We start from the raw sequence: 25,538 nt of genomic DNA, 5'->3' as shown, positions 1-25,538 counted from the left end.
CTGACCTTGTAAACATGTCCTCTGCTTCTGCTCTACAGAATATTAGACCACATTTAGCAATGTATTTATGACTGCTTTGCTGGTGCATTGTACTCCAAGTAGTGTTTTATTTGCTGTGTGAAATATTGTGCCAAAATTAAGACAAATATTTGAGATGTCACGTTTGATAAATTTGGGGCATAAGGCTTCAATAAGATTTGTATTACCATGCAAACATTTTTGGAATATCTAGGCAGCTAATATATGAGTGTAGGTTCACCAAAGGTGACCCTATTCAGTAACCTGGAGAGCAGCAGGCTGGTGTATATCATCTACATTGTTCAGGCTTTCAAGTCATTTGCCTATGGCATATGATTCTGCTTGAGATAACTTCACATTAGTTTGATCCAAATGCTAAAGGCATAGGTCAGTCACTTTACTTCACTAGTTCTAATGGCTTGAAAAGAATGGATATTTTTCCAGGAAGACATCGTGTTTTCTTGTAAGTTCTGCTTTTTAGAATGATCTAATAAAAACATAATAGGCCTTATGTATAAAGCAAGTAATTTGAAAATATAGTAATATTGTGTTACATGCTCCGAAATGTCTTATATTGTCAGCAATAAATTTCATTTTATTTAAAAGAAAAAAAAACTTTAAAAAAACCTCATAAAATGGCACTAGAGATGAGCGAACTTACAGTAAATTCGATTTGTCACGAACTTCTCGGCTCAGCAGTTGATGTCTTATCCTGCGTGAATTAGTTCAGCCTTCAGGTCCTCCGGTGGGCTGGAAAAGGTGGATACATTCCTAGGAAAGAGTCTTCTAGGACTGTATCCACCTTTTCCAGCCCACCAGAGCACCTGAAAGCTGAACTAATTTATGCAGGAAAAGTCATCAACTGCTGAGCCGAGAAGTTCGTGACGAATCGAATTTACTGTAAATTCGCTCATCTCTAAATGGCACCAATACATGCAAAAAGAACATGAATGCAGAAAATAAGGGGAATCGTTGAAGTACTCTGATGAAGAGAAGTACCATCACTGGCTAAAGGCAGACCGTCGTATCCTTGTAGAGCAAAGTAAAACAAATCTACAATTAACAACAATCATATGCATGAATAACTGCTGACCACACTGGGAAAGAAAACACTGCAGTCAGAGCCATATAATTTAGAACAAAAATTTAAGATATTCGGCACTGTTTACTTCTGTTCACCCTTGTACTTCAAATTAGTTGCAGTAGAGTGTAGTGGAGTATAGAATAGTGAGGTTCGGTGGTGCTCTGGTGTCAATAAACAGACAACAATTCATATGGTAGAAGAAGAAATAACATCGGCGACTCAGCAGGTCTTCTTTCTGGCCTGAGGCCAGACGAAGCACAACACCTGTGTGAAACATGGCCCGTTGTCGCCTACTGTACCCCCCCAGGACCCGTTCACCCCGCTACATGTAATTTGTGAGTATGTTTGAATAAACACAAGAAAAAAGACCTGGTGAGTCGCCGACGTTATTTCTTCTTCTACCATAAGAGCCATATAATACCTGCCATGTAAAGACCCTTATCTAGGCTGTGTGTACCCCTACCTTTTAGGCTAGGTTGACTCTACGGAAATTAATTCTGGAATTCCGCTTAGAAATGTAAGTTGGAAATTCAATTGCAACAGAATTCCAGTACAATCCCTGCACAGTGCACAGTATGAAATTCCACCGCCAAGAGAATGAGCTTGCTCATTCTTTAGGTGGAATCCGCGCTGAAGACATTGCCGTCCATAGTCTGTTCTTTTTAGCATTTGTGACAGGTGTTGTTTGGAGTAATGTATTGATGTCACACTGCACAGGCATTTGTTTCATTGTGTTTATATAGCAATGGTATATTGTTAAAGTGTACCTGTTATTAACAAAAACAGAGCCCTGCTTGTCCTGCCCTCACTTCCTGTATTTGGACTCCTAAGGCTACATTCACATCTCGGTTTTATACTACGGGTGCCGGATCCGGATGGGGGAGGGGCAAACCGGGCGTTCCCGTACCCCAGCCGGACCAGCGCTAAACTCCATTCACTTTAATGAGCCGACCGGAGTCAACCGGTGACTCCGGTCAGCTAATTTTTGACCCGTATCCAGTTTTGTGACCGGACCTAAAACCGTAGTATACTACGGTTTTAGGTCCGGTTACAAAACTGGATACGGGTCAAAAATGACCCGAGCGGAGTCACCGTTTGACTCCTGACGGCTCATTAAAGTGAATGGAGTTTAGCGCTGGTCCGGCTGGGGTACGGGAGAGCCCGGTTTGCCCCTCCCCCAGCCGGATCCGGCACCCGTAGTGTAAAACCGATATGTGAATGCAGCCTAACAGAGACACACAGCCAATAGCTGCACGGACAGCATTTTTTCACTCAAAAATATGCAAATTGTTAATGACAGGTACACTTTAACAATAAGTTGCATGGACAATTTATTTGAAGCATTTTCCCATGTTTAGATAAAAACATATTGCAATGACTTAACCAATGTTTCCTTTATGAATATGTAGCAAGTTTTTGAACCATTTCTAACTGCAGTCTATAGAATCTTTATCTCACTGGAATATATTAACTTTTTTGCAAATTCCTAGGATATCGTAAATTCCCTGCTAACCCAGAAGCACCTGCTACCTACAGGTAAGGACACGACTCTGCCCTGAATCACTGATAACCTTTCACTATGTCTCCTCTTCCAGTTTATTTGCTTTTTCTTAATAATTAGACTTTTGCTTTCTTTTGTAATGTAACACTTCTGCAGTATACACTTAAACAGACAGGGTGGATTTGCAGTGTATTTTGACACAGAATGGAGCAAAGTATTATTTTAGACCATGCTGAGAGTACGAATTCATTCAAATTGTCCTTTTTTTATTTTGTTTTTAATAAACTGGCATGAGAGTTTTTGAGTCAAAGCCAGAAGTGGTGCAAAAAAGGAATGGGAAATATAATGGAAAAACTTCTTCCTGCTAAATTTACTTATGGCTTTGGCTTAAAAACTGCAGTGGCAGTCTTCCAAATAACTGCCATGTGTCGCACCAGCCAACAAATGCAATTGCTTTATTTTATGACTTTTAAAACATGTAAAACAAGCCTTAGGCTAGGTTTCCACTAAGTTTTTTTTCTAGCATTTTTTGTAAAGAAATAAATAAAAAAAAATGCCAGAAAAACTGCCACTGATTTTCCCTGCGTTTTTTCTGTCATTTTTGCCTTTGAGCGGAAATTGTATTTTTGGCCCCTTTTTTTTTTTAATTAGTTGGGTTAAAAAATAAATAAAAATAAAAATAAAAAAGGGGATGCAGTAGGGATGAAAAAAATGTATTTAACTAAATTATTTATTTTTGTAACAAAATGTTTATACATTTTTAAACTGGGACCAATTTATGTGGCATGGACCTAAAAATGTAGCTGACAATAATAAAAATATAGAAAGGGACCATTTAAATACATATATTATAATACAATATAATACATTTACATTTTTTTTATTAGTAATGTATTTTAATAATGTGTTTAAAAAAGTGTTGTGTTTCATTTTTTTCTCTATTTTTTTTACATTTTTTAGATAGTACTATTGCTCCCAGCATTGAACAGACTGTTCATTGATGGGAGTAGTAGTACCTGTACTAATAGACAGATCGCCCCGGGTGTCACTCCTGACACCCGATACAATCATCTTATCTATTGCGGAGATGTGGAGCAGCTTTCTCCTGCACTCGCATCTCTGCTCTGTACTCTGGGCCAGCCAGTGATGTGAATAGAATTCACATCACTCATTCATATTTTCCGCCCAGAGTGGTGATTGGCCAGATGGTGGCATCCAATCACCAATCTCAGCAGTAAATATGAATCAGTGATGTGAATTTATACTCATATCACTGGCCAGCTGGAGTATAGTGCAGAGATGCGAGCGTAGGATAAAGCCGCTCCGCATCTCAGAAGGATGATCGCAGTGGGTGTCAGGAGTTACATCCGCTGTGATCTGTCCTTAACTGCAGGTACTACTGCTCCCAGCATGGAGCAAACTCTGCTCCATGCTGGGAGCTGTAGTACCTGAATTAATAGATCGCAGCGGGTGTCAATTCTGACACCTGTTGCGATCTGTCTATTAATGCAGGTATTACAGATACCAGAATGGACCACAGTGTGCTCCATGTTGGGAGCTGTAGTACCTGCAGTGAAGGAAAGATCTTAGCCGGTGTCACTCCTGACACCCGATGCGATAGTCCTGTATAATGTGTAGATACGGGTCGCACTTCTATGGTCCCCTGCACTGCCGTATAAATATACCTATTATTCAGGTTTCCCTCAGACAGTTGTGATTGGCTGGAACCATGCGGCCAATCACAGCTCTCTGCAGGAAATATGAATCTGTGAAATGTGAAAAACTTCACCTCGCATAATACAGTGCAGGGACCAGAGAAAAGCATCCGTGCCGCTGGCTTCTATACATTACACAAGAGGATCGCAACGGGTGTCAGAGGTGGCACCCGGGGTGATCTGTCTATTAGTACAGGTACTACTACTCCCATCATGGAACAGTCTGTTCCATGCTGGGAGTAGTAGCACTACCTAAAATATTAAAAAATTAAAGAAAAAAAGTGAAAAATTTTAAAAACACATACACACTTTAATAAACACATTATTAAAATACATTACTAATAAAAAGTTTAACAAAATACATTTTCAAAAACATATTTTTACATTTAAATGGCCCCTCTCTACATTTTTATTATTGTCGGCTACATTTTTTGTTCCCTGCCTGCCCACATAAATATATCCCTGTTTAAAAATTAATAAAAATTTTGTTATAAAAAATATACATTTTATTAAGTATAATTTTTTTCCATCACTACTGTATCTTTTTTTTAATGTACCCTACAAAATTTTAATCAAAAAGTTATCTCCATGCCTTTTTTGGATAGCTAAAGTCCCCCCAAAAAAATAAGAATAAAAACCGCCTGCAAAAACGCCAAAGTTAAAACCCACATGACGTTGTTTTTGGCGTTTTTTCACTCCCATAGACTTCAAAAAGTAACTGCCAAGGGGCCAAAAATTGCTGAAAAACATCAAAAGGATTAAAAAAACACCAAACTGAAAAACGCCAAGTAAATATGGCATTTTTCAGTTCCTTATTGACATGCAGCTAATTTTGGGCGCAGTGTTTTTTCACACAAAAAATGCCATGCGGCAGAATGGGTGTGGAAGTGGAAACCTAGCCTAAGGTTGCTATCACACACAGTAGTTTTGGAAAACTGTCTCTGCAGTTTTTTAGCCAAAGCCAGAAGGGGATCTAGCAGGAAGGAGAAGCTGCCCATTTGAATCCACTGGTTTTGGATCAAAGACTACAGCGACAGTTTAAAAAACTAAAACAAAACTGCGGTTTGTGATGGTAGCTCTGAAAAAAACAAAACACCTTAAAATCAGTGTGTAATACACTATATGTATTTTTTTGTGGAACCGTGTTTTTTTTTTTTTTTTATTATACATGCTTTTTTCAACATTCGCCATTGAAGGTTGTGGAGTTTTTTTATTTGACCATGTGCATCTTGTAGTCTTAACCTGGTTTAAAAAAAATGAACAAAATAGATGAAGGAATAACAATTATTTTCCTATGACAATATTGCCTGTCAAGTGGTTAGATATTAGGCAGTGAGTGAACAATCCGTTTTTGTTGATGTGTTGGAAGTAGGAAGAAAAGGTAAGTGTAAGGATTTGAGCAACTTTGGAAACTGTCAAATTGTGATGAAGAAGTATAGGAGAAAAAAGCTGCTATGGCGCTCCCAAGGAACTAACCCAAGTCGTGGGTATTGATGAAAAATTATTTATTCTTACAGCATAAGAAATCAAAGAAAATAACAAATAAATATAAAGCAAGACGCGTTTCGGGAGTCACAGCTCCCTTTTTCAATTGCAGGTGGTTTACAGCAACCACCTGCAATTGAAAAAGGGAGCTGTGACTCCCGAAACGCATCTTGCTTTATATTTATTTGTTATTTTCTTTGATTTCTTATGCTGTAAGAATAAATCATTTTTCATCAATGCCCACGACTTGGGTTACTTCCTTGGGAGCGCCATAGCAGCTTTTTTCTCCTATACTTCTGCATTACTCTACGGACTCTCCTCTTGACTCCATCCTCACGCTGCTGGCCTGCACACCAAGCTACCATCACCGGCAAGGAATATGCTACCCCCATCTGGGTACCCACCTATACCGGCTAAAGACCTACACCGCACCCGGCGCTACCTCTGCTTTTTTCCTCCAAATTGTGATAAACAGGTAGCTATGTCATAACAACATCATGTGGCAGAGAGTTCCATAGTCTCACTGCTCTTATAGTAAAGAATTCCTGTCTGTGATGATGGTGAAACCTTCTTTTCTCTAGATGAAGAGGATGACCCTTGTCATGGTTACCGGCCTAGATATAAAAAGATCACTAGAAAGATCTCTGTACTGTCCAGTCATATATCTACATTGTGCTTATATTGCCCAAAGACGTCTTCTCTCGAAACTACAAAACACCGTCCATACCATTAATTACATTGAGACCCTCCTTTGCACCTTCTCCATTTAAGACTTGTTTTTTTGATATACAGGTGCCCAAAATGTGGACACAATACTCCATATGTGGTCTGACTAATGATTTATGCAGAGGCAAAACCATGTCCTTGTCACAAGCCTCTATGCCTCTCTTGACACATCCCATGACTTTATTAGCCCTAGCAGCTGCTGCCTGGCACTGATCACTAAAGTTGAGCTTGCTGTCCACATTACCCCTAAGTCCTTTTTGGTAGTAGTTTTACATAATGTTTTATTATTATTATTATTATTTTTTTTTTTACAGCATAACCTTACACTTATCCACAATAAAGTTAATTTGCCATGCCTCCAGCTTCTTTAGATTCCTCTGTAGTGTGATATTATCCTCCTCATTAGTACCTAAAAGTGGTCCAAGCAAAGATAACCAGTGTCATAGGGTAAGGCTGGGTTCACACTATGAAATTTCCGATTGGAATTTGAAAGCAGAATGCCACTTGGAAATTCTGATGCAGCAGAATCCCATTGCTGGAAATGGAATTCTGCTGCATCGGGCAAACTATGGAATGTCAGCAGCATCTATAGAGACAGCAAGTTCCTCGCGGTCCTAGTGCCGACTGATTCAGTCAGTGCTGCCTGCACTCTGGATAGATTTTTCCGGCCAGAAATTCTGTAATGTGAACCTAGCTTTATAGGTTCCAAAGGCACATTGTGAAAGAAGGCTAGCCTGTCTGGTCCCATCCCACAGAAGACCTTTTGTACAGAGTATTACAGTTTGCTTGGTATGAGGCTGCATACAGTAGCTGCAGACTGAACAGAGTGCCAAAGCTGAACCCTGTCTGCCATGAAAATGCCTAAATGGGCATGTGGATACCAGAGGAGAACTCTAATAGGAGAAAATTTGTACTTGAATGCCGGGCCGCTTCTCCAAGCAAAGGAACAGGATAATTTCAAGCATATGGATATTTTATTAAATAAATGGGCTCGTAAGCATCAGAACTAGATCATGGCATATCCGAGCAATGTTCTTCTGGGGAACCTTTGGTCTTGGCATTTGTTCGGCTGTTAGTTTCATGTACCCCCTAGCTAAATATTGTTGCAGAGCAAGAACATCCCTTCATGACAACAGTATGTTCGAATGGCAGTGGCCTCTTTCAGCTGGATAATGCTCCCTTTAACAATGCAAAATAAATTTGAGAAACATTGGAAACAATTTAGTCTGATCAACAATCTGTGGGATATCCTGAAAAAAACAACTCCTGACAGGTCTTGTGGAGTCCATACTTTAATGAGTCAGAGTTATATAGGTAACATGAGGAGGACATATATCATTTTGGGCAGGTGGTTTTAGTGTTATGGTTGATAAGTATAGACGCATTCAGTATATACATGCACAGTCATTTATATCAGTGTATCCCAACATATACCCAATTGATTTGTCACTTGTTTTAAAAGTATCCCCTTCACATGTAACGAATATAGCTTATCCCCATGGGGATCGTAAATATGCCAGGTCTGTTTAGAAAAGAATCATCTGCTAAGTGTTATGGTATGACCACAAACCTACAACCTCTAAATATACCCACAGCATAGTACAAGGAGTAGACAGGCTTTTTCTTTACCATGTCATATAGTAATGGACATAGTTCTTGCTGTTATGGTACTGGTGTTATAAATATCTGATATTGTGTTCACTTAAAATTCCCTAGTAATTAATTGTAGAAGTTTTAAATGTATAGTTGTGGTGTCAGAGTGGTTAGCCCAACCAAGTATGACTATATGTTGAGGAGTGTATGAAGATGAGTAGCAGGAGGGCTATTAATATGACAGGGGTTGGTGCAATACATTTACTGGCCCTGATTTACTATTGTAAACCCAAAATACTTTGTCGGGTTGAGGGCCAGATTCTGGCGCATTACGCCAGAATTGAAAAAAAATAACTAACTCCATTTTACCTAGAAAACCTGAAAAGGGGGCATGGCCATCAGGGAAAGGGGGCGTGGTAATGTGAAAGTGGGCATGTCCCCAACATTTTCACAAAAAAACAACATATTTACTAAGGTTTCCACAGAAAATTTAGTGGATTTGAGCTTAGGAAAACCCCACAGATCAGAGCATGTGTAAAAATAGCTAGATGTAGAGAAACCTTAGTAAACTCAGAAAGCAAACTCCACTCTTAGTAAATCACGGCCACTGTGTATAACATTTTGCTTGCAAAATCATAATCTGAGTAGTTAGAGGGGATGCATCACTTACATCATTTTTTTACCTGATTACAGACAGATACTAAAACATGCTCTTCTTTTTCTAATCAATACCTTTTTTCTGATTGTATTTTTTTTTCTTATTTGTACACTCTTACGGATACTGCCATCTTGCCTGAGATATTTTAACAGCATTTAGATCTAAGCTTTACAGCAGAACCTATGGATCATAGACAACAATAGACAAGACCTGTTCCCTTTCAGATTAATTGAAGGTGCTACTAGGTATTCTCTGTGACATTTTCAGAGGTCTTTCTACAGGGAGTGGTGGTGGATCCAGTGGCTCCAGCATCTGGTGTCTAACTTTCACTGTACCCCTTGTCTGCTTTGAGAACAAAAGACATTACTGGAAAATGATCTGTACAGAACACGAAGTCTCAACTAGTTTTAGCTCTAGTGGACAAACCGAAAACAGCAAGATTTGATGATTATTTTAAATTATTGATAGTAAAATGCAAAATTAGAAAAAATATCACCCAAGAATTAGTTAAAAATATGGATAACATAAAAACTTGATTTAAACAGTGGTCATTTTTGGATGACGCATTCCCTTTAAAATAATACGATTTTTGTTAATATAACGAACACTCTATAAGGGTACGTTCACACGTGCATATTTTGCTGCAAATGTTCTGCCGTGGATTCTGCTACCCATTGAAGTCAATGGGTAGCAAAATCAGCTGCAGGAAGTCTGAAAGTGCCCTTATGTACGTTCACGTGGTGGGTTTACAGTGAATTTCTCTTTGAGGGACTGAGCCACAGCAGAATTTATGCAATGGAAAATCCACAGCATTGATCTCAGTGAGGTCTACTGCAGATTCCCACAGTGGAAAATTTGCCACATAAAACCCACAGCGGGAAACTGAAAAGTAACCCACCTGTTTGAAGGTACCCTAAGACTGGACTTACAAGCAGTCAAAACTAGAGGTGGGTCCAAAACACAAAAAAGTTATACGAGGCATTACAATTTTTCTCTGTGTTGATTCTACATCTGGTTTGGGCTAAAATTACTGACTCAGAGTGTCTCCTGTATCATATAAAGGTTTCATTAATGCCATACTATAATGACTGACTTCTATGACATTGTACATCTTTGTGACTTTAGGTCAGTTTTAGAAAAGCATAAAAAGTCCTTACCCAACCAATGATCTGAAATGATGGCATCATGGGGGTTCATCATAGAAATCTATGATCCTTTCATTTCGGATCATTAAACCCTTAGTCAAACCTTTACGTCCATATTATGTTCATCAGAAAATAGCCTTTAAGGGGACTTGTTGGCTCTATGTCATGCTCAGCATTGTAGTCATGGGCAGAGAGAAAAATCTAATTAAACCATCTATCAGCTGATGGCTGTTGACAAAGTTATAAAATCATTATTTACTTCTAAGCTCAAGAGTCACAAAGGCTGTACTGCTGCAAGTTCACCTTCCCACCCCTCCCTGTTCTGCATGATTGATGTATATGGTTTGGCTTCTAACTGAGCCTTGTACAAGTAGGGGTCAGCCACAGCCTTTATATATATATATATATATATATATATATATATATATATATTTATATATATATAAAACTTATCTAAAAAACACAACACTTCTTTACCAAAGTAGTTCTTATTTAATGTCCAAGCTTTATGCTGCCACCCAGTAAACAGCTCTACGATAGAACCACACAACATGGTTAAGATCTTTAATTGACAGCCTGCTGTAAATGTAGAAAAGACTTCACATACAGAACTGCCAAAGAAAAAAAAAATACACAAATTAATAACAAAAACTATTCAAACAAACTGCTGGGAAGAGTGGGTGGGACAAACCTCCGGAACCAACTACAGGGGGGAAGTGAGAATGTAGAGCGCGACAATCTTTCCAAACTTTAAAAAGATCTGTATCATACCTTTCCCCTTGCTCACATTGTGTGAGCTCCTGGCAGGAGGAAGTGGGTGTTCCCTAGCAGGCGCAACATCACTGAAGTCTGTGAGAGCTGTGCCTCGCCATGTCCTGCACGCACTTCCTAAGTTTGGTCTCCTGCTAGGCCAGGAGGAGACCAAACTAACTGATTGACTTATGGCAGGGAACAGAACACCACACCTAGTGGGCATTTTTTCAATCACATTAAAAACATATAAAGGTTGAGAATTTTAAAAGCAAGTAAATAGCAAAGTGCCATATAATTACATAAGGAACAATATATTAAAAGTTTGATGCAATCCACAACAGATAATACCCGGCACCGCTACTCCACTAAATAGTATGCCGCTAAGCTCCTCTGGTGAAAGGACCATTCAGGTGCTCACATATCCAATAGAAGAATTGAAAGAATGGAACACATGGTCTTAAGGAACGGCAAATTTCTTTATTGCATTACAGGTTGGTAGTGTTCCACCACATGTGGGAGAGCAGACGGATGCAAAGGGGTGGGGGAGTGGGTTGGGCTACGGTCCATATCGTGCAATCAGCACTTTTTCAGGCCCCTGGTTTGTTCACATGTCCAGGTGTGTTTATAAAGGTAAGAACAAACATAACCAACAAAAAAGAAAGCAAAAAAAGTGCATAGTGACAACTTTTAAAACAAGCACCTAACATGCGAAATACTGATACAGGCATATAACATCAATAATAACCTTTTTTATTTCTTTCATTTAACCCTAGACTTCCCATGGCGGATATCTAGACTTGACGCCATGGGAAGTCAAGGTTAAATGAAAGAAATGAAAAAGGTTATTATTGATGTTTTATGCCTGTATCAGGCATGTTTCGCATGTTAGGTGCTTATTTTTACAGTTGTCAATATGCACATTTTTTTGCTTTCTTTTTTGTTGATATGGTAACCATGGTTATGGTTGCTCTTACCTTTATAAACACACCTGGACACGTGAAAAAAACAGGGGCCTGACAAAGCGCTGATTGCGCGATACAGACCATCGCCCAACCCACTCCCCCACCCCTCTGCATCCTTCTGCTCTCCCGCATGTTTTGGAAAGCTACCAAGCTGTAATGCAATAAAGAAATTTGCTCTTCCTTAAGACTGGGTGAGTACTCCATTCTTTCAATTTTTCTATTGGCTATATTAGAAGTTAAAGGGTATTCCAAAGGATAGGGGATAAGATGTCAGATCTCCGCGGTGCCACTGCTGGGGACTGCACGTAATGATGGGCGGTACAGGGGCCGGAGCATCGTTACGTCACGGCTCCGCCCCTCGTTATGTCACGGCCCGCCCCTTTCAATACAAGTCTATGGGAGGGGGCGTGGCGGTCGTCACGCCCCCTCCCATAGACTTGCATTAAGGGGATGGGCCGTGATGTCACAAGGGGCGGAGACATGACGTCACGCTGCTCCGTCCCCCGTATCGCCCGTCATTACGCACAGAGCGAACCCGGGGGTCCCCAGCAGCGGGACCGCGGCGATCTGACATTTTATCCCCTATCCTTTGGATAGGGGATAAAATGTCTAGGGGCGGAACACCCCTTTAAGTTTGGTGACCCTTTAAGCGCCTTACAAATGCTTTGTAACATTCCACAACCAAATAAATGGAAAAATAAGCCACGCCCGCCATGCTCTCATAGGCCACTGTCCCTGGCACACCTCTCTGCCACAAAACCAATAAGTAATCTAGCACAACGTTCCATGTTGAGCCACCAAAGATGCCACCAAGGCCATCAGCTGCTCCCCTAGATATCCCACATGATGAGGGGGCATGGGTGTCCCTCTGAATCTATCTATCTATCTATATATATATATATATATATAATTTTTTAAAGGGTATAAATCTAAATGTGACAGCCTATTATACTATTTCCTGTTAATGACAAACAAGAGTGATTAGTCGGTTCAGGGTGCAGCATAATAAACAGGAGTTTCCTACAACGCTTCATGGTACAGCTACCTTAAATAACTGCATGACTTCAGAGATAATCTGGTAATGATATGCGATGTAATGATCTGCTGGTAATGACGTCTAAGCACTTTCCTTCTAATTAAAAGATTATCTATTGAGTGCAATAGGTTTTCAACAATATTACTATAAGAATGTAATTATTACTTTTAGCTAATAAAAAAATCCCTTTGTGGTTAAAATAAAGCAAAAATATTTTGTTTATAGGCTCCTGCTCCATTTAAACTGCGGTGTACTATGCTGTATAAGGCTTTATTGACATGCAGTTGATTAGCTGTAGATCTGCTTCAGATCAGTTGCAAAAAATTTGCTGTGTTTAAACTTGCTTAAAGGGTACTTCTCATCAAAAAAAACTTTTGATATATTATAGATTAATGTATGCAGAATAACTTTACAATTGCATGTTATAAAAAAATATGCTTCTTTCTATTTAATTTTCCACTTTGAAGAAATGACCACTAGGGGTCTCCCTACCAGTCCTGGCAGCAAGCATTTCAGACTCATGCTGGAGTCCTAAACACTACGAGCTGCCAGTCTGCTTTGTTCACAAAGGAGAATACTCAGAGCTGCCAGCCTGCTTTGTTCACAGCCTGTTTGGCTGTGAACAAAGCAGACTGGCAGCTCTGAGTGTTTAGGACCCCAGCATGAGTCAGAAATGCTTGCTGACAGGACTGATCGGGAAAAATACAATAGAAAGAAGCATATTTTTCATTAACATGCTATTGGAAAGTTATTCAACATTCATTAATCTAAAATATATCAAAAGTTTATTTGATGAGAGGTACCCTTTAATTTTCAACAGTGACTCAGACTATTTGAAAATGACATCTTACACTGTGTGCTCAGTCTACATCACCTTTGAGGTGGCAAAGTTAAGGTTTTTTTTTTTAGCACAGACCTTAAAAAATTTGGTGCAGTTTAAGCCCACTTTTCCAGAGACAATATGACCCTTTTTATAAAAAAAAATAAAAATCTGCTCACATGGTGCAAGCACGGCAACATTCTTTTGAAAATGTGTGCTGTGCCACTTTTTCAGCAAATCTGGCACAGTATAGACAGACAAACACAAAAAGACAGATTCCGTTTTGATTATTTCTCCCAATGCATTTAAAATCAGTGTTAGGTCTGCTACTGTTTCATCACAGAAAATCTGCAGCAGATCCACATGGTGCGAACGCATCACTATAGCCAACACTCACTTTAGTGCAGCCCAGAACAATGGAAGGTTATCAATTTCTATTTGTTGCGTACACTAGTATACAGTACATGATGAGGTTATCAAATTGAAATTACTAATATTTAGTTTTTAATTTTTTATTCAAAGGAAAATGTTTTTATTACTAGGATGCACTTATTTATTTCAGTATTACTACTGTATTAATCCCTGGATTAACCATAGAACTATTATTAACCCCCTAGAGAGCGTAGGGCATAAATGTACACCCTGGCTGTCTAATACTTAGCACACTACTTAGCCCTGCAGTGTGTCTTTTGATGCTGTAATCTAAAGCATTAAACCCTTCCCTCTCGGGCCATTTTAAATTTTTGCACTTTTGTTTTTTCCTCCTCACCTTCTAAAAATCATAACACTTTCAATTTTCCACCTACAGAATCAAAGGAGGGATTATGTTTTGCGCCACCAATTTTTCTTTGTAATATAATGTGTACACCATTTACTGTGCTGTTTAATTAACATTATATTTTTATAGTTCGGACATTTACACGCTCGGCGATACCACATATGTTTATTTTTATTTATTTGTACATATACATTTTTTTTGAATTGGGAAAAGGGGGGAGATTCAAACTTTTATTAGGGAAGGGGTTAAATCACATTTAATAACCTTTTTTTTTTTACTTTTTTCACACTTTTTTTTAGTCCCCATAGAGGACTATTACTTGCAATACTTTTATTGCATACACTGAACAATGCTATGCCATAGCATTGATCAGTATTATCTGCGCTCGATTGCTCAAGCCTGGATCTCAGGCTTGGAGCAATCAAGCAACGATCAGACAGCGAGGAGCAAGGTAACCCGCCTACTGCTGTCCTCTCAGCTGTTCAGGACGCGGCAATTTCACCGCGGCAGTCCCGAACTGCCCACTGAGCTGCGCTGCGATCAACTTTGAGTGCGGCATCTAAAGGGTTAATACCGGACACCAGCCCAATACCAGTACTTAATACCGGTACTCCGCCCCTAGCATCTTATCCCCTATCCAAAGGATAGGGGACAAGTTGTCAGATGTCAGGTCATTACGCACAGAGCGAGTTTGCTCTGTGCAGTAATGAAAGTGGGGAGGGGGGGGGGCTGCAGCAGAGATCCCGGGGGTCCCCATCAGCGGGACCCCAGCGACCTGACATCTTATCCCTTATCCTATGGATAGGGAATAAGATGTTAGGGGCAGAGTACCCCTTTAATGATCCTGTGTACGGTGAACAGCATAATTGCTGATTTTTGGTCACATCACAGAAAAAAATTAATAAAAAGACATCAAAAAGTCATATATATGCAAAACTGGTACTGATGCAAACTACAGATGCAAAAAATGAGACCATATACAGCCCCCTAAATAGAGACATTAGAAATTTATAGGGGTCAGAATAGGGAAATTTTAAAGATACTTATTTTGTTAAAAAAGGTACATTTTTTTTTATTTTTTTTTAAAGCAGTACAATAATACCCATACCCATTGTTTTAATGATATAGACCCACAGAATAAAGAGAACTTGTCCCTTTTACCTTTAAGAGAACTGTGTAAAAAGAAAACCCCACTAAATCAGCAAAATTGCATTCTATAAAATTTGCCATCACAAATAAAAAAAAATTTGGTTGTGCCATAATTGTTATGGTAAAATAACGTATTTAAAAAAACAAACAAACAATTGCTCACTCAGAAAGCAAGCTCTTATATGGGTCTGTGGATGGAAAAATTACAAGATTTATGGCTTAAGGAGGAGTTAAATATAAAAAGTCAAAAATAAAAAAATAGGCTGTGTCTAGGAGTTAATAATAACAAAACAATTTACAGGAAATGCATTTAAAACAACATTTTATTTAAATTTTTCTAATTTTTCATTTTATTATCTATATTTAAAAAATGATCATGCAGTTTTCATTCTGGACACTAAGCCTAATAATACGCTTACCTGTTCTGTAGAGATCACTTTCCAGTAATTTCTTCCTTTCCTCCTTTTCATCATAGGCAATAAAAGGTGACACCAGTATCAAGATAACACAGAATTCCCCATTCAGATAAGTCAGGCTATGTTCACATAGCAGAATTGATGTGCTTTCCGCTCAAAATTCTGTTTTGTCAAGCAGGCAGTGGATTTTTTGCAGTTTTGTGGATGTATACAGGACATTGGAAATTTCATTTACTGCAATGTAAACTGCATGTAGCAGAATTTCTGAACTGAATTTTTCCACCAGATTCCGCATGAAAATTCTGCCATGTGAACATACATAATAATCACAGCTCACCGTTTCCCTACCTCTGCACAATGACCTCGGCACAGTTTCTAAGCATGCCTAGAAAACCCTCTCATAGGAATCTTAAATGCTGTTAACAGAGTAGAGCAGAAGCTTTGGCAATAAAATAATAACATTTAGCATCAAAAAGTTGAAGCAAATTAGAAAAATAAAACATGTTTAACTGTCTGGCTCTGACTAGTGCAGAAAACTTAGGTGACAGATTTTGTTTAAAGCGTACCCGTCATAGTGCAAAAAAAAGATAAAAAGTGATATGTTACTCAGGACCCAATCCTGATCATGTGCATATCATTTTATGTGTCTCTGACCTATATATCCTGAGATATAAGCATTTATCTGCTGGTGAGTTACTTTTTCATTGTGCAGGCTTGAGGGGGCGTGTCAGTCTGTCTCCCTCACAGGAGCAAGACTGGGCAGTCAGCCAATCAGTACTCTCTACTCTGTAACCCTTTACTCTCTGGTTTTATGCTGTGTCATGTGTCAGAGGAAGATACTTGGAGTTTGCCTGCAGTAATCAGAAGACATTATGGTGAATTCATAACAGGATAAAATGTATAAATATGAGAATAGATCTTTATAAAATTAATGCAAGGATTTTTTAGATAAAAGAACAGCATTTTTATGAATACATGTTCTATCTGTTTTATCTTCTCCTAGTAAAGCTGGATGCTAATCAGCATAGCTGTCACTGTGTGTCATTCATCTTTCACAGACTCCTGAATGCCTGATCAACTTCTTTGTCATTCAGGAGTCCGAGAAAGCTTTGACTATTTCAGCATGCTGGGAGTTGTAGTTTAGTAACAACTGAAGCTGCAATGTTTGTAAATAACTGTGTTACAGCAGTGTTGCCTCCAGCTGTTTTAAAACTATAGCTCCCAGCATGTCCACACATCCTTTATCTGTAGTTTTGCATACACAATAGAAATCTCCTATACTGGATACCGGTATGCTTTACGGACGGTATCCAGTATGCTGTAAAATCTAGTCTAGTATGTCTGGCTAAAAGACAGGCAACCCCTAGTGGTGGCTATTTTGAGCTTGAATTTCAGGTGAAAATTAACTTTTTTTTTTACAGGTGTATATTGTGAAATGTCATATTATAATGAGTCCTGCAATATATGAAAAGTCTTTTACAATGACAGTGCCTCTTTAATGCAGTTGTAATATCCTGTGCAGGTTACAACCCATGCTCTGATGGGGTAGATTCTCTGGGATATTACAATGGCTCGATTTCCATAACGGAGTCTGGCTCGGACTGTCTGAACTGGGCTGAATTTCCTGACTACATGAAGCAATATCCAGGGCGAGGACTTGGGTATCACAATCACTGCAGGAATCCAGATGGAGGAAATACACCGTGGTGCTTTTATCGTCAGCAATCTGGAATGATTAGCTGGGCTCACTGTGACTGCAGCCAAGGTATGTGAATGGTCACCGCTACTTACCCTGTGCACTGTACAGATTAGATTACACATCCTGTGACTCCACATTTTTATGATGTTGTTGACCATTTTACATGATCATTTAGTATATTCCTGCAACCTGATCAATGTACAAATACTTATTAAATCATACAAATGCCAGGTGAAAAAACGTTCTGTCTTCTCAATCAAAGTATGCCTTTATGCTGCGGTTTAAAGGGTACTCCAGTGGAAAACATTTTTCTTTCTTTTTTTTCAAAATCAACTGGTGCCAGCAAGTTAAACAGATTTGTAAATGAGAATTCAGGTAGAAAACAGACATGGTGCACATCTACAATCTTGCACAATGTTCTAATTGCTTCTCAGCATAATTTCAAAAACTAACAGGTTGTTAGTATATACGTTTTGATCAAAAAGTACAAGCCCACTCGCCACGTCAAGGCCACCTATTTAGAGTGGGTCCCTAACGTCCCTAGCATAAAATGGCGTAACACTGGGCGACGACCACCACCGCCGCGACACCAGTGCTCACAGGGGGAACAACCCACTGGCAGAGCAGCCCCAATGCCACTCAAACCAGTCCATGGGTCGCACCTCCCCGCAGACACGGCTCCACGGCAGCAACGGACGCCGCACAGCACCACACCAGTGTGAACAGGATGCTACAGCACACTTACCATGCTCTCCCAGTCAAACTGGGAGGCTGCCAGGAAAGAAAAGGCCCATGTGTAGCTAACTACTACTTATATAGGGTTGGGCTGAGGTCATGGAAGGCAAGAAGTAAAAAACAAATAGAAAAAATAAAAATTGCTGCTCATTAGGGGTTAAAGGGGTACTACGCTTGGAATTTTTTTTTCACATATCAACTGGCTCCAGAAAGTTAAAAACATTTGTAAATGACTTCTGTATAAAACTCTTAATCCTTCCAGTACTTATCAGCTGCTGTATGCTCCAGAGGAAGTTGTAAAGTTCTTTTCAGCCTGACCACAGTGCTCTATGCTGACACCTCTGTCCGTGTCAGGAACTGTCCAGAGCAGGAGAGGTTTGCTATGGGGATTTGCTCCAACTCTGGACAGTTCCTGACACAAACAGAGGTGTCAGCAGAGAGCACTGTGGGCAGACAGAAAAGACCAACTCAACTTTCTCTGTAGTATACAGCAGCTGATAAGTACTGGAAGGATTAAGATTTTTTAATAGAAGTAATTTACAAATCTGGCTTGTATTTTGCTTTAGCAGTTACATTTCTAATGGTTACCTTATTGTACCCTATGTACGTAAAAACCAAGAAAAAAATATAATCATGTAAATACAAAAAAGCTATTCCACTATTTTATGGGGTTTCATTTTTACAATGTTAACTAGATAGTAAATCTGACATGTAAAAATGTTTTCCTTGGTAATGCTACAGTTGGTGCCATGGTCCTTAAAATCATAGTTAAAGGGGTTCATATCATGGTTCATATCGACTAGCTCAAGATGGTTAATAGTTTTGTAAATTACTTCTATTAAAAAATCTTAATCCTTCCAGTACTTATCAGCTGCTGTATGCTCTACAGGAAGTTTAGTTGGTCTTTTCTGTCTGACCACAGTGCTCCCTGATGACACCTCTGTCTGTATCAGGAACTGTCCAGAGTTAGGAGCAAATTCCCATAGCAAACTTTTCCAGCTCTGAACAGTTCCTAACACGGACAGAGGTGTCAGAAGAGAGCACTGTGGTCAGACAGAAAAGAACACTCAACTTGCTCTGTAGTATACAGCAGCTGATAAGTACTGGAAAGATTTTTATATAGAAGTAATTTAAATGTAATTTAATTTTAATTTAATCTGTTTAACTTTCTGGCACCAGTTGATTTGAAAAAAATTGTTTAGACAGTGTGCATGTACTCTTTTACCTCATTAACATTTCCCCAACATTTCTGCATGCAGTGATACAATAGTGTTTTATAGCTTTTTGTTGTTGTTTTTATTTACATTTTTTAATTATGTCAGCCATGACAACCAGTAGTCACTACCTTGTCTCATGTGATGGGAAGAATCACCCGGGATTTAACTAGACTTAGAAAGACAAAGCTGATTTCTTGTCCATGGGTTCCAACTGGTATTGCAGCTCAAGGTAGTGCAAAATGGGGTTAAACCAAGTACGGAACACAACCTGAAGGACAGATTTGGTGCTTTTATTGGAAGTAAGATGCCATATTTTTCTAGTCCTGAACATGAGCTATGGAGCTAAGAATGAAATCATACAGATAAAGTGTCCTATTGTAAGTGTTAAAGGGGTACTCGGTAGAAAATGTTTTCAAATCAACTGGTTTCAGAAAGTTATACAGATCAACTGGTGACTGAAAGTTAAACAGATTTGTAAATTGTTTAAAAATCTTAATCCTTCCAGTACTTTTCAGCTACTGTATCCCAGAGGGAGTTATGTAGTTCTTGTTAGTATGACCACAGTGCTCTCTGCTGCCACCCCTGTCTGTGTCAGGAACTGTCCAGAACATGAGAGGTTTGCTATGGGGATTTGCTCATGCTCTGGACAGTTTCTGACATGGACAGAGGTGGCAACAGAGAGCACTGTGGTCAGACTGGAAAGGACTATTCAACTTCCTCCATAGCATACAGCAGCTGATAAGTACTGGAAGGATTAAGATTTTTAAATAGAAGTCATTTACAAATGTGTTTAACTTTCAGTCACCAGTTGATGTAAAAAAAAAAAAAAAAATTCACCTGAGTACCCCTTCAAAGGAAAACTATCAGCCTGTTCACCCACACTAAACCCAATACACTGGGTTATAGTGTGGGTGAACAGGAGTCCAACGAGGGGTCACTTACTTAAATATGTTCAGTAGTTCCTGAGATATGTCCCTAGAACATTCTCTGTTCAATTCAGTTAATCGCTCACAGGGGGCGGTGCTTCACAGGGGGCAGGGCTTTGTGACTCCACTTCACTAGGATGTGGAGTCACAGACAATAAATATGTAGATAGAGCCGGTAAAGCACAGCCCCCCTACACGTGATTCATTGAATTTAGCAGAGGGTCTTTAAGGGGAAATATCTCAGGACCTACTGGATAAGTGACCCCTCATTAGACTCCGGTTCACCCACACTATAATCCAGTGTATTGGGTTTAGTGTGGATGAACAGGCTGACAGTTTTTCTTTAAGTATCTTTTCAACTTATGCTAATAAAAAAAAATGATACTTCATTAAAAGCTGTGATCATTTGCTGTTCATTTCATGGTAAGTAATACACATACTCCTTCCAGGTGCTGTTCGTTTGCTGGGTGACCATTTTGCTGACAGTGGTGGAGTGCAGCTCTATTTAAAAGGAGTTTGGGGAACAATATGTGGTGACTACTGGACAGATTGGGATGCCAGTGTGGTTTGCAGACAGCTTGGAATCAGGTCAGATTACCTATTCTAAATCTTTTGTAGCTTTTAATCATGTCCGCCAGGCATAGCCACTGTTCAATATATGGGGGGGTGTATGGTCTTTAATTTAATCTATAAACACATTAATAATTTATCTTTGTAGTCATTGAAGTATGGCATGACACATCTAAACTGGGTCAGATTTCGCTTCTAAAGCTTTTGATATGGCAATGGAGTCCATCCGGTAGGCCATATATGAGTGGCCCTAAAGTAATATGTTATGTAACAACATGTAACATGGTGTTCTCGAGTTGTTCGCCTAAAGATGACAATAGCAGGCCATTGTAATTTGAACAGAACAAATTTACTTAAAGAGTACCTGTCATCATCTAAACTTTCCCTGATCCCCCTTCCCATCTGTCCCCTTCTCTAACTATGCCTATCCCTGTGTTTATTGAGGTTTAAAACACTGTGGAAATACCTTTTTTCATCCCTCTTCATTAGCTCAGGAGCACTGTCTTTCTGAGGGGTGGAAGGAGGCGGGTCCTGGCAGGCATGATGTCACATGAAGCTTGGCTGGGGCTCTGATTCTGCCAGTCTTCCTGTATGCTGCTCTCCCTCTGCAGCAGTGTTTCCCAACCAGGGCACCTCCAGCTGTTGCAAAACTACAACTCCCAGACAGCCAACAGCTGTCGTGACATGCTGGGAGTTGTAGTTTTGCAACAGCTGGAGGCACCCTGGTTGGGAAACACTGCTCTGCAGTGTGCATACAGACTAAGTACAGTGGATGGATTGCAGCCTGTCTCTCTCTCTCCTGTGTCTCTCTGCACTAAAAAGTCAATGCTGAGAACCAGGGGCTGAGGGAGCAATTATAGAGGCAGTGATTAAGATGAATGTCAGGGGGGAGGGGGCACAGAGAAGGGAGTGCAGTGAGATAATACAATGTATAAGATAACTGTGGTGAGGGGCAGGGAGAACACAGAGCAGGGGGGAGGGGGAGGTGACTGGCTGTTATATGAGAGGCATGTGCAGGCTTGTAGCTCACAGGCTGGGAGCGAGTCCTGAGCTGAGAGTACTGAACTTCCTGTGGAAGGACCAGAGCCCTTCAGCATTAGTCCTAAAAGCTGTACACTTACTATGAAAAGCATAGGATGCTGCTTGCAGACCAGGCATAGAAGAGTGACCCCTAGTGGCCAAAAGTATAAAATGAAAAAACTGGTATAAATATTAATATTTTTTAATGAAGATATATTACAATATTTCTTCAATAATGATTATGAACAGCATATTAAAAGTTTTTGTTGATAACAGGTACTCTTTAACATACCTTTACTTACTGTGACACAGCAATCTTGATAGTTACAACTCTCCGTTAAAACACAAATGCTTAATACCTACATTCATACTGGGTGGCACTGTTGCTAGCAAGCCTCTGAAATACAATGTTAAAAAAAGAATTACACTTTTGTAGAACTTGTTGTATATGTCTCTTAATTTCACAGGAACCCCTTACAGAGCTGTTTTTATTTAAACAGGTACACATCAATATCATGGGGCCAAGTTACTATCAGTCATCCTTTCAGATCACCATCTGCTTTGTGACAATTTTTGTAGGTGAAGATGGCAGACATTAGAGACTTACTCATACGCACAAGGAAACCCTATTTTCCCAGCTCTTAACTGTCCTGCATCTTGTCTTTTGCCCTTAAGTCAGCAGAAGGAAAACAGGCCCACAACTATCTTTCACTTGCAGGCTGACAGTTCTTTGACAGCTCTTGAACAGCCTCCTCACTCACGGTCCACGATTGGCACCAAACCTACTACTATTTATGTTCTCTTGGCTGCCCACCTCCCTAGATGAGGTGTATGGGGCACAGCATGTCCGCACCACCATGCACAGTCCCAGCTAGCACCAGGCTCTTTCTCAGCCTAACTGACCTCATTACTTTTCCTGTAACCAACAAAGGGAATTCCATGATTCCAGTTTCCATCTACAACAACCCATATGCAATGGGGCACTGCATCCCATGGTCCAGCTGACCTATCAAAACAAAAGCAAGATGTATACAGTGCAACACATAATGACAAAAGAAACTAAACATCTGAGCGTGAACAAGAAAACTTTTAAAGCATATATACATAGGGGCAGATTTATCAAAACCTGTGCTGAGGAAAACTTGCCCAGTTGCCCATAGTAACCAATCAGCTTGCTTCTTTCATTTTCATGAAGGTCTGTGAAAAATGAAAGAAGCGTTCTGATTGGTTGCTATGGGCAACTGGACAACTTTTCCTCTGCACAGGTTTTGATAAATCTCCCCCATAGTCTGTGGACTGTAAAAGCGAGCATAACGTTTGCCCTCCATACATTGAGGCAAACTAACCCGTAAGGCTGTTTGATGGAGGTACTGTACATCAGGCTACACAAAAAGTGACAAACGCTGCATAAAATACTTACAGCAAAAGTATGAAACTGGACACTGCACATAGGGGCTTTTTATACAACATTTTGTAAATATTGACCCAAGCAAAAGAGAAAAAGGGAAATATTGGGACATATAGTTTTTTTTACTTTGGAAATGTCATATCCCCCAAAATGATTTTTAGGTAATTTATAAAGTGTTACTGTCATTTTTAAAATGTTTGACTTATCACACAGACATGTCAAAAATATTCATAGGCATCTGGATGCTCAGACTCCAACCAATCTTTAGGTAGAGTGGGAGAAGTTAGTGGCCAAGTTCTCTATTCCCCAGCTCCCTGCTCTATCCATCTCATTGCAGGAGTCTGACTCCGTAAACTTCACACTGCGTTCACACCGAGGAATTTCCAACCGGAGATTCTGAGTGCGCCAGGAGCCGAATGAATCAGTCAGTGATAGAACGGCACGGACATTGCCGTCTCCATAGATAACAACGTATTCTGCCTAAAGAATGTCCAAGATCCACTACTGAAATTCCATAGTGTGGACTGTGCAGCAGAATCTCATTAACTGCAATGGTATTCTGCTGCACCGAAATTTCTGAGCATAAATTCTAAGCAGAATTATGCTCTAAAATTCCACAGTATGCACCTAATTGTACAATAGAACCTATCTAATGCCACAAATCAGGGAAAGCAGCCGCTCTCTTTAGTGATCGCTGGGGGTCTGAACACCCCGACCAATCAAAACTTTTGACATGATGTGTCTGTCCTGTTAAATTCTGAAGCCATATATTCTGCTAATCATTTTAACAGTGAAATTGGCACGGCCAAAAGGATTCCTTATTATGCTCCTTGGACGACCCCAGTAAATTTGGAGTCTGCCAATTGCCGAGGTGATGAGAAAGCCTTACTACACTGCAGCTATACCAAGGGAAAAGCTTGCAGCAGTAGACAGATAGCTGCCATTACCTGCTCTCCTCCTGAAGGTAAATTTTTAACACTTGTCCATCCTTACAAAAAACATTCTAGCATAATTTAGACAACTATCAGCATAGAAGAAAGGTAGAAACGGAGCACTCGCACGATTGCTGGTCTTCAATTTAGGCTGTGTTCACGGAAGTCCCGGCATCGGCCTGACAAAGCGCCCATTTTCGCGATACGGACCGTGGCCGCTGTCCGAGCTTCCCCCTAATCCACCTTCACCTCCCTGCAGAGGCCACCGATGCTGGTACCTCCGTGAACACAGCCTGAATTGAAGACCAGCAATCGTGTGAGTGCTCCGTTTCTACCTTTCTTCTATGCTGATAGTATTAATTTGAACTTTACACGTGATGCACCATTAGCGAGTTGGGTCTTTTGCATCCTTCTTCCCTTCCTTGGATATTTTATGTAGTTTTTCAGTTACCGGTGCCAATTTTTTTCACTACTACTTTTCTGTATTTTTTTTCTGTTGGGCACACTTAATTTAGACAACTGTTTCTTGAGCGTGCTTTCCTGAAACCTGTTTCAAAGGTTAGTAATCACCACTACTAATAAGATCTTATTTTTCATTCTCTGAAGAGCAGGTTTAAAGCCCCCTCTCCGTCTGGTGGGAGGAAACGACCAGTTTGAGGGGCGTGTTGAAGTGTTTTTTGAGGGTCAGTGGGGAACAATTTGTGATGATCACTGGGATGACAAAGATGCTGAAGTTATATGCAGACAACTAGGATTTAAGTAAGTACTTGTTATTCTTATTGCTGTATGCTTTTAATATGCAAATGTTGGTATTCTCTACGCAACACCAAAGAAATGTATTTATTTTCCAAACTCTACCACAAAAATGACAGCTATTTTCTAAGTGACTGTTATAGGCAACGTCACAGATTTATTTGCACTTCTCTTTTTTATAAATAACTCTATTCATATGTTCCTTATTAAAGGGATTGTTGTGTGAAGACAGCCCCTCCGCTAAAGATAGCCGTCTTAATAGTTGGCTACTTGGGGCGAGTCTCAAACAACTGGTTACAGCTGCTATTATCAGAGGAAACTCTGGCTTAGTACATACTTCACGGGGAAATGTAATAGGACTTGCTGGCCAGTAAAACTATTTAATTTATGGATGATCAGGGTCTGCCACCACCGGGCCTCCTTTACTCTGCCCCTCTGG

The 25,538-nt window shown here is 39.8% G+C and overlaps 1 protein-coding gene across 5 annotated transcripts in view; it reads left to right on the top strand.

Annotated features, from left to right (window-relative positions):
- LOC130282421 (neurotrypsin-like) overlaps nt 1-25,538 on the top strand; it is a 106,383-nt gene that overhangs the window by 35,607 nt on the left and 45,238 nt on the right. For 4 of the 5 annotated variants that reach the window (XM_056530644.1, XM_056530646.1, XM_056530645.1 and 1 more), the window contains exons 2-6: nt 2,593-2,638; nt 17,362-17,604; nt 20,866-21,004; nt 24,206-24,378; nt 24,958-25,105. In XM_056530644.1, the coding sequence (XP_056386619.1) occupies nt 2,593-2,638; nt 17,362-17,604; nt 20,866-21,004; nt 24,206-24,378; nt 24,958-25,105 (749 nt within the window). Of the gene's footprint in view, nt 1-2,592; nt 2,639-17,361; nt 17,605-20,865; nt 21,005-23,388; nt 23,576-24,205; nt 24,379-24,957; nt 25,106-25,538 lie in introns of those variants that run through there. The other variant, XM_056530648.1, reaches the window with a different exon arrangement.

The sequence above is a fragment of the Hyla sarda genome, chromosome 7 (genome assembly GCF_029499605.1).
Source record: "Hyla sarda isolate aHylSar1 chromosome 7, aHylSar1.hap1, whole genome shotgun sequence".
NCBI lineage: Eukaryota > Metazoa > Chordata > Amphibia > Anura > Hylidae > Hyla > Hyla sarda.
The sequence above is the reverse complement of the archived record's forward strand: the minus strand, read 5'-3'. Positions and strand labels throughout refer to the sequence as shown.